This window comes from Hypanus sabinus, assembly GCF_030144855.1.
Source record: "Hypanus sabinus isolate sHypSab1 chromosome X2 unlocalized genomic scaffold, sHypSab1.hap1 SUPER_X2_unloc_6, whole genome shotgun sequence".
Classification (NCBI taxonomy): Eukaryota; Metazoa; Chordata; class Chondrichthyes; order Myliobatiformes; family Dasyatidae; genus Hypanus; species Hypanus sabinus.
In genome coordinates, this window is record NW_026779006.1 from 402,980 (window position 1) to 423,550 (window position 20,571).

General features: G+C 58.5%; 1 protein-coding gene across 2 annotated transcripts in view; it reads right to left on the reverse strand.

Moving 5' to 3' along the window:
* Positions 1-20,571, reverse strand: part of LOC132385944 (nuclear factor 7, brain-like) — a 28,198-nt gene that overhangs the window by 6,092 nt on the left and 1,535 nt on the right. For both annotated transcript variants that reach the window (XR_009509351.1, XM_059958175.1), the window contains exons 2-5: positions 20,320-20,415; positions 19,676-19,909; positions 17,839-17,861; positions 17,634-17,752 (exon numbers count right to left, since the gene is read on the reverse strand). Coding sequence is in view for 1 of the 2 variants with exons in the window: in XM_059958175.1 (XP_059814158.1) it covers positions 17,634-17,752; positions 17,839-17,861; positions 19,676-19,909; positions 20,320-20,415 (472 nt within the window). In the remaining variant the exon portion in view is untranslated. The remainder of the gene's footprint in view (positions 1-17,633; positions 17,753-17,838; positions 17,862-19,675; positions 19,910-20,319; positions 20,416-20,571) is intronic.

Below are 20,571 nucleotides of genomic sequence, written 5' to 3' on the forward strand. Positions count from 1 at the left end.
GCGGCCCCGGGGATCGGGGGGAGACTCGGACAGCGCGGCCCCGGGGATCGGGGGTGGGGCTGACTCGGACAGCGCGGCCCCGGGGATCGGTGGGAGACTCGGACAGCGCGGCCCCGGGGATCGGGAGGAGACTCGGACAGCGCGACCCCGGGGATCGGGGGGGGGGGGGAGACTCGGGCAGCGCGGCCCCGGGAATCGGGGAGAGACTCGGACAGCGCGGCCCCGGGGATCGGGGGGAGACTCGGACACCGCGGCCCCGGGGATCGGGGGGGGGTGGAGACTCGGGAAGCCCGGCCCCGGGGATCGGGGGGAGACTCGGACAGCGCAGCCCCGGAGATCGGGAGGAGACTCGGACAGTGCGGCCCCGGGAATCGGGGGGAGACTCGGACAGCGCGGCCCCGGGGATCGGGGGGAGACTCGGACATCGCGGCCCCGGGGATCGGGGGGGAGACACGGACATCGCGGCCCCGGGGATCGGGGGGAGACAAGGACAGCGCGGCCCGGGGGATCGGGGGGAGACTCGGGCAGCGCGGCCCCGGGAATCGGGGGGGAGACTCGGACAGCGCGGCCCCGGGGATCGGGGGGAGACTCGGGCAGCGCGGCCCCGGGGATCGGGGGGAGACTCGGACAGCGCGACCCCAGGGTTCGGGCGGAGACTCGGACAGCGCGACCCCGGGGATCGGGGGGGGAGACTCGGACAGCGCGGCCCCGGGGATCGGGGGGAAACTCGGACAGCGCGACCGCGGGATCGGGGGGAGACTCGGACAGCTCGGCCTCGGGGATCGGGGGGAGACTCGGGCAGCGCGGCCCCGGGGATCGGGGGGGAGACTCGGACATCGCGGCCCGGGGATCGGGGGGGTGGAGACTCGGGCAGCGCGGCCCCGGGGATCGGGGGAGACTCGGACAGCGCGACCCCGGGGATCGGGCGGGTGGAGACTCGGGCAGCGCGGCCCCGGGGATCGGGGGGAGACTCGGACAGCCCGACCCCGGGGATCGGGGGGAGACTCGGACAGCGCGACCGCGGGGATCGGGGGGAGACTCGGACAGCGCGGCCTCAGGGATCGGGGGGAGACTCGGGCAGCGCGGCCCCGGGGATCGGGGGGGGAGACTCGGGCAGCGCGGCCCCGGGGATCGGGGGGAGACTCGGACAGCGCGTCCCCGGGGACCGTGCGGAGACTCGAGCAACGCGGCACCGGGGATCGGGGGGGAGACTCGGACAGCGCAGCCCCGGGGATCGGGAGGAGACTCGGACAGTGCGGCCCCCGGGATCGGGGGGAGACTCGGACAGCGCGGCCCCGGGGATCGGGGGTGGGGGAGACTCGGGCAGCGCAGCCCCGGGGATCGGGGGGGAGACTCGGACAGCGCGGCCCCGGGGATCGGGGGGAGACTCGGACAGCGCGATCCCGGGGATCGGGGGTGGGGGGCTGACTCGGACAGCGCGGCCCCGGGGATCGGGGGGAGACTCGGACAGCGCGACCCCGGGGATCGGGGGAGACTCGGACAGCGGGTCCCCGGGGATCGGGGGGGAGACTCGGACAGCGCGGCCCCGGGGATCGGGGGTGGGGGCTGACTCGGACAGCGCGGCCCCAGGGATCGGGGGGAGACTCGGACAGCGCGACCCCTGGGATCGGGGGGAGACTCGGACAGCGCGGCCCCGGGGATCGGGGGAGACTCGGACAGCGCGGCCCCGGGGATCGGGGGTGGGGGCTGACTCGGACAGCGCGGCCCCGGGGATCGGGGGGAGACTCGGACAGCGCGGGCCCCGGGGATCGGGAGGAGACTCGGACAGCGCGACCCCGGGGATGGCGGGGGGGGAGACTCGGACAGCGCGGCCCCGGGAATCGGGGAGAGACTCGGACAGCGCGGCCCCGGGGATCGGGGGGAGACTCGGACACCGCGGCCCCGGGGATCGGGGGGAGACTCGGACAGCGCGACCCGGGGATCGGGGGGAGACTCGGACTGCGCGGCCCCGGGGATCGGGGGGGAGACTCGGACAGCGCGGCCCCGGGGATCGGGGGGAGACTCGGACAGCGCGGCCCCGGGATCGGGGGGAGACTCGGACAGCGCGGCCCCGGGGATCGGGGGTGGGGGCTGACTCGGACAGCGCGGCCCCGGGGATCGGGGGGAGACTCGGACAGCGCGGCCCCGGGGATCGGGGGGAGACTCGGACAGCGCGACCCCGGGGATCGGTGGGGGGGAGACTCGGGCAGTGCGGCCCCGGGAATCGGGGAGAGACTCGGACAGCGCGGCCCCGGGGATCGGTGGGGGGGAGACTCGGGCAGTGCGGCCCCGGGGATCGGTGGGAGACACGGACAGCGCGGCCCCGGGGATCGGGGGAGACTCGGACAGCGCGGCCCCGGGGATCGGGGGTGGGGGCTGACTCGGACAGCGCGGCCCCGGGGATCGGTGGGAGACTCGGACAGCGCGGCCCCGGGGATCGGGAGGAGACTCGGACAGCGCGACCCCGGGGATCGGGGGGGGGGGGGGGGAGACTCGGGCAGCGCGGCCCCGGGAATCGGGGAGAGACTCGGACAGCGCGGCCCCTGGTTCGGGGGGAGACTCGGACAGCGCGACCCCGGGGATAGGGGGGGGGGGGAGACTCGGGCAGCGCAGCCCCGGGGATCGGGGGGAGACTCGGACAGCGCGGCCCCGGGGGATCGTGGGAGACTCGGACAGCGGGGCCCCGGGGATCGGGGGGAGACTCGGACAGCGCGGCCCCGGGGATCGGGGGTGGGGGCTGACTCGGACAGCGCGGCCCCGGGGATCGGGGGGAGACTCGGACAGCGCGACCCCGGGGATCGGGGGGAGACTCGGACTGCGCGGCCCCGGGGATCGGGGGGGAGACACGGACAGCGCGGCCCCGGGGATCGGGGGGGAGACTCGGACAGCGCGGCCCCGGGGATCGGGGGTGGGGCTGACTCGGACAGCGCGGCCCCGGGGATCGGTGGGAGACTCGGACAGCGCGGCCCCGGGGATCGGGAGGAGACTCGGACAGCGCGACCCCGGGGATCGGGGGGGGGGGAGACTCGGGCAGCGCGGCCCGGGAATCGGGGAGAGACTCGGACAGCGCGGCCCCGGGGATCGGGGGTGGGGGCTGACTCGGACAGCGCGGCCCCGGGGATCGGGGGGAGACTCGGACAGCGCGACCCCGGGATCGGGGGGAGGACTCGGACTGCGCGGCCCCGGGGATCGGGGGGAGACACGGACAGCGCGGCCCCGGGGATCGGGGGGAGACTCGGACAGCGCGGCCCCGGGGATCGGGGGGTGGGGCTGACTCGGACAGCGCGGCCCCGGGGATCGGTGGGAGACTCGGACAGCGCGGCCCCGGGGATCGGGAGGAGACTCGGACAGCGCGACCCCGGGGATCGGGGGGGGGGGGAGACTCGGGCAGCGCGGCCCCGGGAATCGGGGAGAGACTCGGACAGCGCGGCCCCGGGGATCGGGGGGAGACTCGGACACCGCGGCCCCGGGGATCGGGGGGGGGGGGGTGGAGACTCGGGAAGCCCGGCCCCGGGGATCGGGGGGAGACTCGGACAGCGCAGCCCCGGAGATCGGGAGGAGACTCGGACAGTGCGGCCCCGGGGATCGGGGGGAGACTCGGACAGCGCGGCCCCGGGATCGGGGGGAGACTCGGACATCGCGGCCTCGGGGATCGGGGGGAGACTCGGGCAGCGCGGCCCCGGGGATCGGGAGGGAGACTCGGACATCCCGGCCCCGGGGATCGGGGGGGGTGGAGACTCGGGCAGCGCGGCCCCGGGGATCGGGGGGAGACTCGGACAGCGCGACCCCGGGGATCGGGCGGGTGGAGACTCGGGCAGCGCGGCCCCGGGGATCGGGGGGAGACTCGGACAGCCCGACCCCGGTGATCGGGGGGAGACTCGGACAGCGCGACCGCGGGGATCGGGGGGAGACTCGGACAACGCGGCCTCAGGGATCGGGGGAGACTCGGGCAGCGCGGCCCCGGGGATCTGGGGGGAGACTCGGGCAGCGCGGCCCCGGGGATCGGGGGGAGACTCGGACAGCGCGGCCCCGGGTATCGTGCGGAGACTCGAGCAACGCGGCACCGGGGATCGGGGGGGAGATTCTGACAGCGCGACCCCTGGGATCGGGGTGAGACTCGGACCGCGCGGCCCCGGGGATCGGGGGGGAGACTCGGACAGCGCGGCCCCGGGGATCGGGGGTGGGGGAGACTCGGGCAGCGCAGCCCCGGGGATCGGGAGGAGACTCGGACAGTGCGGAACCGGGGTTCGGGGGGAGACACGGACAGCGCGGCCCCGGGGATCGGGGGTGGGGGCTGACTCGGACAGCGCGGCCCCGGGGATCGGGGGGAGACTCGGACAGCGCGACCCCGGGGATCGGGGGAGACTCGGACAGCGGGTCCCCGGGGATCGGGGGGAGACTCGGACAGCGCGGCCCCGGGGATCGGGGTGGGGGCTGACTCGGACAGCGCGGCCCCAGGGATCGGGGGGAGACTCGGACAGCGCGACCCCTGGGATCGGGGGGTGACTCGGACAGCCGCGGCCCCGGGGATCGGGGGAGACTCGGACAGCGCGGCCCCGGGGATCGGGGGTGGGGGCTGACTCGGACAGCGCGGCCCCGGGAATCGGGGAGAGACTCGGACAGCGCGGCCCCGGGGATCGGGGGGAGACTCGGACACCGCGGCCCCGGGGATCGGGGGGAGACTCGGACAGCGCGACCCCGGGGAACGGGGGGAGACTCTGTCTGCGCGGCCCCGGGGATCGGGGGGAGACTCGGACAGCGCGGCCCCGGGGATCGGGGGGAGACTCGGACAGCGCGGCCCCGGGGATCGGGGGGAGACTCGGACAGCGCGGCCCCGGGGATCGGGGGTGGGGGCTGACTCGGACAGCGCGGCCCCGGGGATCGGGGGGAGACTCGGACAGCGCGGCCCCGGGGATCGGGGGGAGACTCGGACAGCGCGACCCCGGGGATCGGTGGGGGGGAGACTCGGGCAGTGCGGCCCCGGGAATCGGGGAGAGACTCGGACAGCGCGGCCCCGGGGATCGGTGGGGGGCGAGACTCGGGCAGTGCGGCCCCGGGGATCGGGGGGAGACACGGACAGCGCGGCCCCGGGGATCGGGGGGAGACTCGGACAGCGCGGCCCCGGGGATCGGGGGTGGGGGCTGACTCGGACAGCGCGGCCCCGGGGATCTGTGGGAGACTCGGACTGCGCGGCCCCGGGGATCGGGGGGAGACTCGGACAGCGCGGCCCCGGGGATCGGGGGGAGACTCGGACAGCGCGGCCCCGGGGATCGGGGGGAGACTCGGACAGCGCGTCCCCGGGGATCGGGGGTGGGGGCTGACTCGGACAGCGCGGCCCCGGGGATCGGGGGGAGACTCGGACAGCGCGGCCCCGGGGATCGGGGGGAGACTCGGACAGCGCGACCCCGGGGATCGGTGGGGGGGAGACTCGGGCAGTGCGGCCCCGGGAATCGGGGAGAGACTCGGACAGCGCGGCCCCGGGGATCGGGGGGAGGCTCGGACACCGCGGCCCCGGGGATCGGGGGGGGGGTGGAGACTCGGGAAGCGCGGCCCCGGAGATCGGGGGGGGGAAGACTCGGGCAGCGCGGCCCCGGGGATCGGGGGGAGACTCGGACAGCGCAGCCCCGGGGATCGGGAGGAGACTCGGACAGTGCGGCCCCCGGGTTCGGGGGGAGACTCGGACAGCGCGACCCCGGGGATCGGGGGGGGGGGGGAGACTCGGGCAGCGCAGCCCCGGGGATCGGGGGGAGACTCGGACAGCGCGGCCCCGGGGATCGGGGGGTGACTCGGACAGCGCGGCCCCGGGGATCGGGGGTGGGGGCTGACTCGGACAGCGCGGCCCCGGGGATCGGGGGGAGACTCGGACAGCGCGACCCCGGGGATCGGGAGGAGACTCGGATAGCACGACCGCGGGGATCGCGGGGGGGGGAGACTCGGGCAGCGCGGCCCCGGGAATCGGGGGGTGACTCGGACAGCGCGGCCCCGGGGATCGGGGGTGGGGGCTGACTCGGACAGCGCGGCCCCGGGGATCGGGGGGAGACTCGGACAGCGCGACCCCGGGGATCGGGGGGAGACTCGGACTGCGCGGCCCCGGGGATCGGGGGTGGGGGCTGACTCGGACAGCGCGGCCCCGGGGATCGGGGGGGAGACTCGGACAGCGCGGCCCCGGGGATCGGGAGGAGACTCGGACAGCACGACCCCGGGGATCGCGGGGGGGGAGACTCGGGCAGCGCGGCCCCGGGAATCGGGGAGAGACTCGGACAGCGCGGCCCCGGGGATCGGGGGGAGACTCGGACACCGCGGCCCCGGGGATCGCGGGGGGGGGGTGGAGACTCGGGAAGCCCGGCCCCGGGAATCGGGGAGAGACTCGGACAGCGCGGCCCCGGGGTTCGGGGGGAGACTCGGACAGCGCGGCCCCGGGGATCGGGGGGTGACTCGGACAGCGCGGCCCCGGGGATCGGGGGGTGGGGGCTGACTCGGACAGCGCGGCCCCCGGGGATCGGGGGGGAGACTCGGACAGCGCGACCCCGGGGATCGGGGGGAGACTCGGACTGCGCGGCCCCGGGGATCGGGGGGTGGGGGCTGACTCGGACAGCGCGGCCCCGGGGATCGGGGGGGAGACTCGGACAGCGCGGCCCCGGGGATCGGGAGGAGACTCGGACAGCACGACCCCGGGGATCGCGGGGGGGGAGACTCGGGCAGCGCGGCCCCGGGAATCGGGGAGAGACTCGGACAGCGCGGCCCCGGGGATCGGGGGGAGACTCGGACACCGCGGCCCCGGGGATCGGGGGGGGGGGGTGGAGACTCGGGAAGCCCGGCCCCGGGGATCGGGGGGAGACTCGGACAGCGCAGCCCCGGAGATCGGGAGGAGACTCGGACAGCGCGGCCCCGGGGATCGGGGGGGTGACTCGGACAGCGCGGCCCCGGGGATCGGGGGTGGGGGCTGACTCGGACAGCGCGGCCCCGGGGATCGGGGGGAGACTCGGACAGCGCGACCCCGGGGATCGGGGGGAGACTCGGACTGCGCGGCCCCGGGGATCGGGGGTGGGGGCTGACTCGGACAGCGCGGCCCCGGGGATCGGGGGGAGACTCGGACAGCGCGGCCCCGGGGATCGGGGGGAGACTCGGACAGCGCGGCCCCGGGGATCGGGGGTGGGGGCTGACTCGGACAGCGCGGCCCCGGGGATCGGGGGAGACTCGGACAGAGCGGCCCCGGGGATCGGGAGGAGACTCGGACAGCACGACCCCGGGGATCGCGGGGGGGGGAGACTCGGGCAGCGCGGCCCCGGGAATCGGGGAGAGACTCGGACAGCGCGGCCCCCGGGGATCGGGGGGAGACTCGGACACCGCGGCCCCGGGGATCGGGGGGGGGGGGTGGAGACTCGGGAAGCCCGGCCCCGGGGATCGGGGGGAGACTCGGACAGCGCAGCCCCGGAGATCGGGAGGAGACTCGGACAGTGCGGCCCCGGGGATCGGGGGGAGACTCGGACAGCGCGGCCCCGGGGATCGGGGGGAGACTCGGACATCGCGGCCCCGGGGATCGGGGGGAGACTCGGACATCGCGGCCCCCGGGAATCGTGGGGAGACTCGGACAGCGCGGCCCCGGGGATCGGGGGGAGACTCGGGCAGCGCGGCCCCGGGGATCGGGAGGAGACTCGGACAGCGCGACCCCGGGGATCGGGGGTGGGGGCTGACTCGGACAGCGCGGCCCCGGGCATCGGGGGGAGACTCGGACAGCGCGGCCCCGGGGATCGGGAGGAGACTCGGATAGCACGACCCCGGGGATCGCGGGGGGGGGGAGACTCGGGCAGCGCGGCCCCGGGAATCGGGGAGAGACTCGGACAGCGCGGCCCCGGGGATCGGGGGGGAGACTCGGACACCGCGGCCCCGGGGATCGGGGGGGGGGGGGTGGAGATTCGGGAAGCCCGGCCCCGGGGATCGGGGGGAGACTCGGACAGCGCAGCCCCGGAGATCGGGAGGAGACTCGGACAGTGCGGCCCCGGGGATCGGGGGGAGACTCGGACAGCGCGGCCCCGGGGATCGGGGGGAGACTCGGACATCGCGGCCCCGGGGATCGGGGGGAGACTCGGACATCGCGGCCCCGGGGATCGGGGGGAGACTCGGACAGCGCGGCCCCGGGGATCGGGGGGAGACTCGGGCAGCGCGGTCCCGGGGATCGGGAGGAGACTCGGACAGCGCGACCCCAGGGTTCGGGCGGAGACTCGGACAGCGCGACCCCGGGGATCGGGGGGAGACTCGGACAGCTCGGCCCCGGGGATCGGGGGCGGAGACTCGGACAGCGCGGCCCCGGGGATCGGGGGGGTGGAGACTCGGGCAGCGCGGCCCCGGGGATCGGGGGGGGAGACTCGGGCAGCGCGGCCCCGGGGATCGGGGGGAGACTCGGACAGCGCGGCCCCGGGGATCGTGCGGAGACTCGAGCAACGCGGCACCGGGGATCGGGGGGGAGATTCTGACAGCGCGACCCCTGGGATCGGGGTGAGACTCGGACCGCGCGGCCCCGGGGATCGGGGGGAGACTCGGGCAGTGCGGCCCCGGGGATAATAAATCAGCCATTCTTCTGAACTCCGGTGAGTACAGGCCCAGAACCATCAAACACCCCTCATATGTTAACTCTTTCATTCCTGGAATTATTCTTGTGAATCATCTGCACCCCCTCCAATGCCAGCACATGATTTCCGATAGAAGGGACCCAAAACTGCTCACAATACTCCCAGTGTGGTCTGACCAACGCCTTATAAAACCTCAGAATTACATCCTTGCTCTTGTACTCTAATCCTCTCGAAATGAAAGCAAACATTGAGTTTGCCAATCTTACCTCTGACACAAACAGCAAGTTAACCTTCAGGGAATCCTGCACAAGGACACCCAAGTCCGTTTGCACCTCTGATTTTTGTATTTCGCCCTGTTTACAGAATTGTCTATGCCTTTATTCCTTCGATCAAAGTCGTACCTGCCTATGTTTGTACCTGTCAAACTCTACCTGTACTACAAGATCCCTATTCCGTATACTGGTGCATTCAAATAAGACCATAAGACAAAGCAGCAGAAGCCGGCCATTCGGCCCTTCGAATCTCCTCCGCCATTTTATCATAAGCTGATCCATTCTCTCATTTAGTGCCACTCCCCCACCCACTCACCATGACCTTTGATGCCCTGGCTACACAGATACTGATCAATCTCTGCCTTAAATACACCCAATGACCTGGACTCCACTGCCGCAACAAATTCACAGATTCACTACCCTCTGGCTAAAAAAATTTCTTTGCATCTCCGTTCTGAGTGGGCGCCCTTCAATCCTTAAGTCATGCTCTCTCGTACTAGACTCCCCCACCATGGGAAACAACTTTGCCACATCCACTCTGTCCATGCCTTTTAAAATTCGACATGTTTCCGTGAGGTTCCTCCTCATTCTTCTAAACTGCACGGAGTTCAGTCCAAGAGTGATCAAATGTTCCTCACATGTTAACCCTCTCATTCCCGGAATCATTCTGGTGAATCTGCTCTGAACCCTCTCCAATGTCAGAACATCCCTTCTTAAATAAGGAGCCCAAATCTGCACACAGTATTCCAAGTGAGGTCTTACCACTGCCTTATAGAGCCTCAACATCACATCCCTGCTCTTATATTTTATTCCTCTAGAAATGAATGTCAACATTGTATTCACCTTCTTCACCACCGACTCAACCTGGAGGTTAACCTTAAGGGTATCCTGCACGAGCACCCTCAAGTCCCGTTGCATCTCAGAACTTTGAATTCTCTCTCCACTTAAATAATAATCTGCCCGTTTATTTCTTCTGCCAACGTGCATGACCATACACTTTTCAACATTGTATTTCATTTGCCACTTCTTTGACCATTCTCCAAATCTATCCAAGTCTCTCTGCAAACTCTCTGTTTCCTCAGGTGGGGGAGTTTCCACCTACCTTTGTATCATCAGCAAACTTAGCCACAAAGCCATCTTTTCCATAATCCAAATCGTTGATATACAACGTAAAAAGAAGTGGCCCCAACACGGACCCCTCTGGAACACCACTTTTAACTGGCAGACAACCAGAATGGGATCCATTATTCCCACTCTCTGTTTCCTCCCAATCAGCCAACGCTCTATCGACATATGTAACTTTCCCGTAATTCCATGGGCTCTTATCTTGTTTAGTAACCTCATGTGTGGCACCTTGTCAAAGGCCTTCTGAAAATCCAAATACACAACATCCACTGCATCTCCCTTGTCCAGCCTAATTGTAATCTCCTCAAAAGATTTCAATGGGTTTGTCAGGCAGGATTTTCCTTTAAGGCAACCATGCTGAGTTTGGCCTATCTTGCCATATGCGTCCAGGTACTCCGTAACCTCATCCTTGACAATTGACTCCCACCGATGTCAAGCTCACAGGTCTATAATTTACTTTTTGCTTCCTTGCCCCTTTCTTAAATACCAGAGTGGCATTTACAATCTTCCACTCCTCCGGAACCATGTCAGAATCTATTGACTTTTGAAAGATCATTGCTAATGCCTCCGCGATCTCCACAGCTACTTCCTTCAAAACACAAGGGTGAATTCCATCTGGTCCTGGAGATTTATCTATCCTGAGACTATCCAGCTTCCTGAGTACTTTCTCTGTCGTAATTGTGACTGCGCACACTTCTCTTCCCTGACACCCTTGAGTGTCCGGTATACTGCTGATATCTTCCTCAGTGAGGACTGATGAAAATACTCGTTCAGTTCCTCAGCCGTCTCCTTATCTCCCATTACAATTTCTCCAGCATCATTTTCTATCAGTCCTATATCCACTCTCACCGGTTTTTTACTCTTTATATACTTGAAAAAGCTTTTGGTATCTTCTTTGATATTATTTGCTAGCTTTCTTTCATAGTTCATCTTTTCCCTCTTAATGGCCTTCTTAGTTTCCTTTTGTAAGCTTTTAAAAACTTTCCAATACTCTGTCTTCCCAGTAATTTTTGCTTCCTTGAATGCCCTCTCCTTTGCTTTTACTTTGGCTTTCACTTCTCTTGTCAGCCACGGTTGCATCTTTTTCCATTCGAAAATTACTTCTTTTTTGGAATATATCTGTCTTGCACCTTCCTCACTTCTCGCATAAACTGCAGCCACTGCTGCTCTGCTGTCCTTCCGCTAGTGTCCCTTTCCAGTCAAATTTGGCCAGTTCCTCTCTCATACCACTGTATTTTCCTTTACTCCACTGCAATACCGACACATCGGATTTCTGCTTCTCTTTCTCAAATTTCACAGTGCACTCAATCATGTTACGATCACTGCCTCCTAACAGTTCCTTCACCTCAATCTCTCTAATCACCTCTGGGTCATTACACAATATCCAATCCAGTACCTCTGATCCCCTAGTGGGCTCAACAACAAACTGTTCTGAAAAGTCATCTCGCAGACATTCTTCAAATTCTCTGTCTTGAGATCCAGTGTCGATCTGATTTTCCCAATCCACTCGCATGTTAAAATCCCCCACAATTATCATAACACTGCCCTTCTGGCAAGCCTTTTCTATTTCCTGTTGTAATTTGTAATCCACATCGCTGCAGCTGTTAGGAGGTTGGTAGATAACTGCCATCAGGGTCCTTTTACCCCTGCGATTTCTTAGCTCAACCCATAAAGATTCTGCACCTTCCGATCCTATGTCACCTTTTTCCCATCCCCCTGCCAAATTAGTTTAAACCCTCCCTAACAACTCTGTTAAACATTTCTGCTATGATATTGATCCCCTTCGGGTTCAGGTGTAACCCATCCTTTTTGAACAGTTAATACTTCCCCCAGAAGAGATCCCAATGATCCAAGAATCTGAAGCCCTGCCCCCTGCACCAGTCTCTCAGCCACACATTCATCAGCCTGATCCTACTATTCTTGCCCTCGCTAGCACGTGGCACAGGTAGCAATTCTGAGATTACTACCCTGGAGGTCCTGCTTCTCAGCTTCATTCCTAACTCCCGGAAATCTCTCTTCAGGACCTCCTCCCTTTTCCTCTCTATGTCATTGGTACCAACATGTACCAAGACAGCTGGCTGCTCGCCCTCTCCCTTCAGAATATTCTGGACCCGATCCGAGACATCCCGTACCCTGGCACCTGGGAGGCAGCACACCATGCGGGTATCTCTACCAGGCAAACAGAATCTCCTGTCTGTTCCCCTGACTATGGAATCCCCTATGACTACCGCATTCCTCTTCTCCCTCCTTCCCTCCTGCGCCAACAGCGCCAGGCTCAGTGTCAGAGACCCGGTCATTGTGGCCGTCCCCTGTCAGGTCATCCACCTCAACAGCATCCAAAACGATATACTTGTTGCTGAGGGGGGCAGACACAGGGTGCTCTCCACTACCCTGCCATTTCCCTTCCCTCTCCTGACAGTCACCCAGTTTTCTGACCCCTGTAGCCTAGGGATGACTACCTCTCTGTAGCTCCCGTCTATCACCACTTCATTTTCTCTAATACGCAGTAGGTCATCAAGCTGCTGCTCCAGATCCCTAACACGGTCTCCGAGAAGCTGAATCTCGGTTCACCTGGTGCAGATGTGGCTATCAGGGAGGCTGGAGGTCTCCCAGGATTCCCACATCTGACACCCTGAACAAAGCACTAACCCTGCAGACATGCTACCTAATTCTACAGGAATGAAACAAAGAAAGATAGGTCTACTGACCCACTTACTTCGCCAAGCACACAAACTTTTTAAACGGTTAACTAATGTGCCCTGCTGTTCCCCCGTCCGTCCAGGCCGATTTGCTAAGGGGAGAAAAAGAGTCGGTTCCTCGCTCTCGCCTCTTTCCGTTACCGCTTAAGCCCGTTGAGCCAAAGCCCTACACTCTGCTGCCACCCACTCCGCTGCCCGCGGTATAGGGTGGTCATCTTTTTAAACTCTCCGCGCTGTCCTGCGCAGTCTCGCCGTCCTTGTACACAAAGTTTTTTTTTAAACGGTCTTCCTTCAGAATTTAGCTCCCACACCGCCTTTCTTATACCAATCTCAAAAAAACACCTTCAGTCCTGTATTCATCAGCCTATTCCACACTGTCCACATGAACTTAAGCAAGGCCTTTGATGTCGATGATAGACCACACTTGGAGTATTGTCTGCATTTCCGGTTCCCGAATATGGGGAGGATGTCATTACGCTGGACGGGGGGCTTCAGGAGGATGTTACCAGGACTGGGGGCTTGAGTTAAAAGCAAAGAGTGAGTAAGCTTGGGCTATTCAGCTGTAGTGTAGGATGTTCAGGTATGACCCCTTATCAAGGTAAATAATTCTAAGGAGCTTAAATAACTTTCTTTTTCCAAGAAATGGGAGTACAGAACCAAAGGCCTCAGATTGAAAGTGAGATGGGAAATCGGGTAACATTCTCAGAGAGAGGGAGGTTGGTGAACGGAATTTGCCCTCAGACGCTGTAGAAACAGGTAAAAATAACATATTTTAAAATAAATACACAGATGGGAAATGGTTAGAGGGATGGGGGGGGCAAACACACACAAATGGGCCATGCTCAAGAAGACATCTTAGTCTTGCAGATTGATGAAGTGGGCCGTGAGTTCAACATCCATCAAACCCTCCCAGATCATCCTCCTGAGGAATCTCACCCCGGAGTCTGTCTGTGAAGTGTTGATGTGACGTCACGTCAGAGGGCAGCTCAGTGACACAGAACAAACAGACTGGGTAAGGACGGCAGATTTCAATCCTAAATGGGAATTTGTGCCTGTTTCTGTGGCTGTGTGTCACACTCTGATAGTATATCGTGTGTGTCTGTGTGTGTGTGTGTGTGTGTGTGTGTGTGTGTGTGCTGTGTATACACATTGAAGGAGAGTGTGCACATTGAAGAATTTGTATGTTTCAGTGTGTCATCACATGTCTGGTGTGTGTTGACAATGTGTCACACGTGATTGAGTTGTTTAAATGAATAAATGACTGTCTTTGAAGAGACTGGTTTCCAGGTTACTGAGGGAAATAACAACGTACATTGCTGAGGCTCTGACTACAATCTGCCTGTCCTTCCTGTGTATGTGTGTGAGGGAGCTTTGCCAGGCCGGTTATGCTGTGTGTGCTTCTCCCGAGATGAAATCTTGACCCATGTCAATGCTTGTTGGTGTGTCCGAGCTCATTCTCACAATGCTTCAATGTAGTGGTCAGATCACCATGAGACATAGGAGCAGAATTAGGCCATTTGCCTATCGAGTCTGCTCCGCCATTCAATCATGGCTGATCCTTATTTTCCCTCCTCAGCCCCACTCCCTGGTCTTCTTCCCGTAACCTTTGATGCTGTGTCCAATCTAGAACCTATCATGCTCTGCCTTAAATACACCCAACAGATTCCACAAATTCAACAGCTGCTGGCACAAATTTCTCCACATGTTTTAAATAGATTCCCCCTCTGTCTTGAAGCTGTGCCCTCTTGTCCTAAACTCCACCACCATGGGAAACATCCTTTCCACATCTACTCTGTCTAGGACTTTCAACATTTGAAAGGTTTCAATGAGATTCCCCCTCATCTTTCTAAATCCCAGCGAGTACAGACACAGAGCTATCAAACGTTCCTCGTATGATAACCCTTTCATTCCTGGAGTCATCCTTATGAAATGAACCTTCTGCAATGCCAGCACATCTTTTCTTAGACGAGGAGCCCAAAATTGTTCACAATACTCAAGGTGAGTCTTCACCAGTGCCTTATAAATCCTCAGCATCACATCCCTGCTCTTGAAATGAATGCTATTTAAACCGATTGAATTCAATGCTAACATTGGATTTGCCTTCCTCACCACTGACTCTACCTGCAAGTTACCATTTAGGAAGTTCTGCAGAATGACTGCTAAGTCCAATTTCGTCTCAGATTTTTTTGATTTTTCTCCCCATTTGAAAATCTGCACATTATTTCTACGACCAAAGTGCAGGACCATTTATTTTCCAACATTGTATATAATTTGCCAATTTCTTTCCCTTTCTCCTCATCCAAGTCCTTGTCAGGACTAACTGTTTCCTCAACACTACCGGCCCCACCGCCAATCTTCGTATCATCTGCAAAGCCTGGAAACAAAGCCATCTACTCTAGGACAAGAGGGTATGACTTCAGGATTGAAGGACGTCCTTTTAGAACTCAGATGCAGAGAAATTACTTTAGTCAGTGTGTGTGGAGAATCTGTGGAATTTGTTGCGACATGTGGCTGTGGAGGCCAAGGCATATTTAAGGCAGAGATGTACCGGTTCTCATTTAGCCAGGGCATCAAATGGTATGGGGTGAAAGCAGGGGAGTGGGGATGACCGGAAGAATTGGGTCTTCCCATGACTGAATATTGGAGCAAACTCAATGGGCCGAATGGCCTATTTCTGCTCCTATATCTTATTGTCTATTCCATCAGCTAATTCTTGATATACAGCATAAAATGAAGGTGTCCTAACACCTGTGTCCCTGTGGAACAGGACTCACTGGCAGCCAACCAGGAAAGGTTCCGTTTACTCCCATTCGCTGTTTCCTACCAATCAGCCAATGTTCTAACCATGCCTGTAACTGTTCTGTAATACCATGGCCTCTTAACCTGGTTACCACCTTCATGTGTGGCACTTTGTCAAAGGCCTTCCGAGATTCCAAATATACAACATCCACTGCATCCCCTTTATCGATCCTGCTTGTAATCTCCTCAAAGAATCCCAACAGGTTTGTCAGGCAGGATATTCCCTAACGAAGCCAAGCTGACTTGTCCTATCTTGTCCAGTGTCACCAAGTATTCCATAACCTCATACTTAACAACTGACTCCAATTTCTTCCCAACCACAGATGTGAGGCAAACTGGTCAATAATTTCCTTTCTGCTGCCTTCCTCCTTACTTAAAGAGTCAAGTGACATTTGCCATTTTCCAGTCCTCTGGCACCATGCCAGGGTCCAATGATTTTGAAAGATCATTTGGAATGCCTCCATAATTTCTACTGCGACCTCTTTCAGAACACGGGTGCAGTTCATCTGGTCTGGGTGACTTATGTATCTTTAGGGCTTTCAGCTTTTTGAGCAGCTTCTCCCTTGTAACAGTAACTGCACTCACTACTCTTCCCTCACACTCTTCAACACCGGGCACAGTGCTGGTGTCTTCCACGGTGAATACTGGTGCAAAATATTTGGCTTATCTGCCATCTCTTTATCCTCTGTTATTATCCATCCAGCCTCATTTTCTAGCTGTCCTACATCCACTCTCATCTCTGTTTTATTTTTTCACAATACTTGAAAAACAATTTGATATTGTTTGCTATCTTGTTTTCCAAAGATAGGTGTGTAAAAAGGGCCAGAAGGATTATTGGATACCAGAGTCACTCCAACCACAAACTGTACCAGTTGCTACCATCCGGGATACGGTACCACAGCATAAAAGCCGGGAGCAACAGGCTCCGGGACAGCTTCTTCAACCAGGCCAGTTCAATTCAAATCAATTTCTTGTTTATTTTTTCCCACCCAATCATCCTTTTAGTTCCCCTCTGTAGATATTTAAAAGCTTCCCAATCCTCTCCCTTCCGAATAATTTTTGTTTAGTTGTATGCCCTCTCCTTTGCCTTTACATTAACTTTTCTTCTCTTGTCAGCCATGGTTGTACTATTTCGCCATTTGAGTATTTATTTATTTTTGGAGTACATCTATCCTCATTTTCCCAGAAACTGACACCATTTCTGCTCTGCACTCATCCCTGCCAGCATCTCTTTCCAATTTGCTTTGACCAACTCCTTTCTCAGACCACTGTAATTTCTTTCATTTCTCTGAAATACTACAATGTCAGGCTTTACTGTCTCCTTACCAGATTTCAAGTTGAACTCGGTCATGTTGTGAGCTCTGCCTCCTAAGGTTTCTTTTAACTGCTCCCCTCTGGTTCAATACATAACACCCAATCCATTAGAGCTGTTCCCCGAGTAGGCTCAATGGCAAACTGCTCTAGAAAGCCATCACATTGCATTCAACAAACTCACTCTCTTGAAATCCTTTACCAACCTGATTTTCCCAATTGCCCTGCATGTTGAAATCTCCCATGATTATCATAACATTGTCCTTTTCATCAGCCTTTCCTATTTCCAGTTGTAATCTGTGGGCCTCAACCCACTGACTGTTGGGAGGCCTGTATATGACTGGTGTCAGTGTCATTTTTACTTTTGCAGTTCCTTACCTCAACCCACAAGATTCAACATCTTCCAATCCTATGTCACATCTTGCTACTGATTTACCAGCAGAGCCACACCACCCCCTCACCCGACCTTCCTATACCACCAATACATTGTGTAACCTTGGACATTCAGATCCCAACTACAACCATGATTCCGCGATGGCCACAACAACATCACAACATCAGTTCCTCTGGTTGGATCCAAACTTATGCACTGGTGTGTTAGTGCATTCGCCTGGGATTGGAACACAGTGGTTCATCCGCCAGTCCCGTGTATTGGTTGTATTGTGACCCTGTGCTGGTGTGTCCAGGAGTCTGATATCTCCAGCTGACCATGTGACAGTGATGCCTCTCAGTCAGTGGGGTTGATGTGGAATAAACTTCAGTTCCCCTGCACCCCAGTATTGCAGACAATCTTTGCCTCAAATTGGAACTAAATTGATCTTCATAAACAAGGAGAAATGAATCTTTGTAAGTTTTACCTCGATTAATAGCATCAAGCATTTCTCTCAGCACTGTGTTCAACAAATAGAGGTGATCGTATTTTTCAACCGGTAGGGTCTCATCTGTCACTGACAATTCCTGGACATCGTCATTAATCCTGTAAATATTAAACTGCTGGTTATAAATTGCTATTCTGAACTATTTTCAAATCCATTCAGGGTTTCAGTAAAGAGCCTGTCCTACCTTCTGTTCCGACGAGCTTCTTCCTGAAATAAATAAAACACAAATCTGATTAGACTTGCACTTACTGTCCACATCCTGAACTTCATCCAAATCATTACAAGGAGTTGAAAATTCCAACTCCCACAGTCACTCACACACACGGACAATACAGAACCATGGGGTAAATTACAGGGAAAGTTTCTGAATGTGAAACCATTACTGAGAGGAAGAAACTTACAGGGAAGACAGGACAGGCTGTGCATTTTCATCTGGATATGACGTCAGTGTGATAGGATGGAGGAATTTAAGATCAGTGATCTATGTGATTATGTGCGGGTGGAGGAAGTATCTCTATTTATGGGGAGACTCGTGGGGAGATGTAATTCCAGATGGATTTTAACAAATTCCAAGAAATTTAGTGAGGAGGATGTGAAACTTGCTGCCACAGGAGTGGATGAAATGGAACAGCAGAGTGACTGTAATGGGGAGGCTGGATAAACACGTGAGGGACCAGGGAGTTCGGGGCACTGTTGCTGGCTGCGGTGAGTAGGTGGCAGGAGGATTGTGAAGCAGGGATACTGATAGAAGATGGACCTAATGGCCTGTTTATGATAGAGAATGGGATATAATCCCATGCAAAATATATCCAAAAAATAAAGAGACATTGAAAGTTTCCATAATCTGATGGAAACCGGATATGGAGGATAAGTCTGAGTTGTGGGTCAAATTCTTTGTTCTCACTGATTGACAGAGAGACCCTCACACCAACTGCAACAGACACACTCACAGCCTGTGACTGGAACCGGGTGTTAATGGGAGTTTCAGAGGATATTTAATGCGGTAAATAAGGAAACAGTCAGCAGCTCTGTGTTATGATCGGAGTAAATAATTTCAGAGAGATTTGCATTTTGTCCTGGGGTGTACAGAAGTTGTGGAAGCCCAGTTTTAGGACAATAGACAACAGACAATAGGTGCAGCAGTAGGCCATTCGGCCCTTCTAGCCAGCACAGCCATTCACTGTGATCATGGCTGATCATACACAATCAGTACCCCGTTCCTGCCCTCTCCCCAAATCCCTTGACCCCGCTATCTATAAGAGCTCTATCTAACTCTCTCTTGAATGCATCCAGAAACTTGGCCTCCACTGCCTTCTGGGGCAGAGCATTCCACATATCCACCACTCTCTGGGTGAAAAAGTTTTTCCGCATCACTGTTCTAAATGGGCTACCCCTTATTCTTAAACTGTGGCCTATAGTTCTGGACTCACCCATCAGCGGGAACATGCTTCCTGCCTCCAGCGTGTCCAATCCCTTAATAATCTTATTATTATGGGACAACAACAACCCTGAATAGATGCATCAATTGTCTGGTGAGAAACAGTTTACTGCCATTTGTAAATGCTGTGTGTAGGAGCAACACGTCTGTTTTCTGTCTGCATTGTATTCTGTGTTACGTGTTTATTATGGTAACTCGTCACGTGAGTGGGGACGTGGTAAAAGCGAAGGGAAAAGGTTACGTATCTGTACATTGTTCTGGGCAGTTTTGAGCTGGGGACGGGCGGATGTCATTCTGTTCTTGACCGCTGTGTTGCATCTTACTTTACAATGAATTACCCTGAAGTTTCATCGCTTCAAGATTGTATTTTACTAATGAAGGACTGAAAGCGTATCTTCGACATTTTGAAATGTCATTATTGGAGTGATGGCAGGGCGCGTCATGCAAGTATAACAACTTGTGTGAGGTCGCCAGCAGCGGCAATTGATTTGTTAGAATTGGCCTCGGTGCTGTGTTTATTTCAAATATACCACTGTTCATTTCGTGCCCTTTGACAGAAACAAATTGAAATATAATCCCTCACCTTCAGAAATATCACACCATCTTTCTGATCCATCTGTTCCTTTAACTTAGTGATTTCCTCCTGAATACTCCTTATATTCTCTTGAAGTGCTAGAAGATTTTTCTCCATTGGGTTGAGAATCCTCTTCTCTTCTTCCCTGAGATCCCTGAGTAAGCTCTGCTCTTTCTCAGTGATAATCTGGCGCAGTTCAGCAAACTGGGATGTGATGTGGGACTGAACACTGTGTGACTGTTCCTGTCGAAGGAAAGGTGAAGATTAATATACTGCATTGCTGTGCTCTGTTTCCTTTTGTCGTTCAGTTCGGTCTATTGGAGTCCATGCTACTTCTGAGAGCATTCCCGTCAACACCATTCCCTCACGTTTTCCTGAAACCTACTCTCACATATTGAACCATAAACTCCCATCTGATTCACACACACCTTCCCCACCTTTTCAGGGTTAACGGTAATTAGCCATTCATCCAGCATGTCCCTGGGATGTGTCGGAGTCTCTCGTGGTCACAGGGAGAGCATGCAAACTCCACACAGACAGCAGCAGAGGTTAGGATCGAACCCAGGTCACTGGAGCTGCGATACTCGGCTATTCTGCATTAAATGGAGCAAAACTCGACAGTAATATCAGAAATTCCGCTCAGGAAGCCTCACCCGAACTCCGGAAATCTTCTCTTTCTGTTGCTGCTCCTTTTCCTGGAAGTCTGATTTCTTTTTTGTGAGAGAGTCTAAGGAAGATTTTAGCTGATCCTGGAAGTCAGAGAGTGAAGGAAATAGAAACAAAGATGCATCAAAAGAAACAGGTGATCAAACCCGATTATCACACAAAATGACGGAGGAACTCAGTGAGTCAGGCAGCATCTATTCAGGGGAAATAAACAGTCGGTGTTCCGGGATGAGACCCTT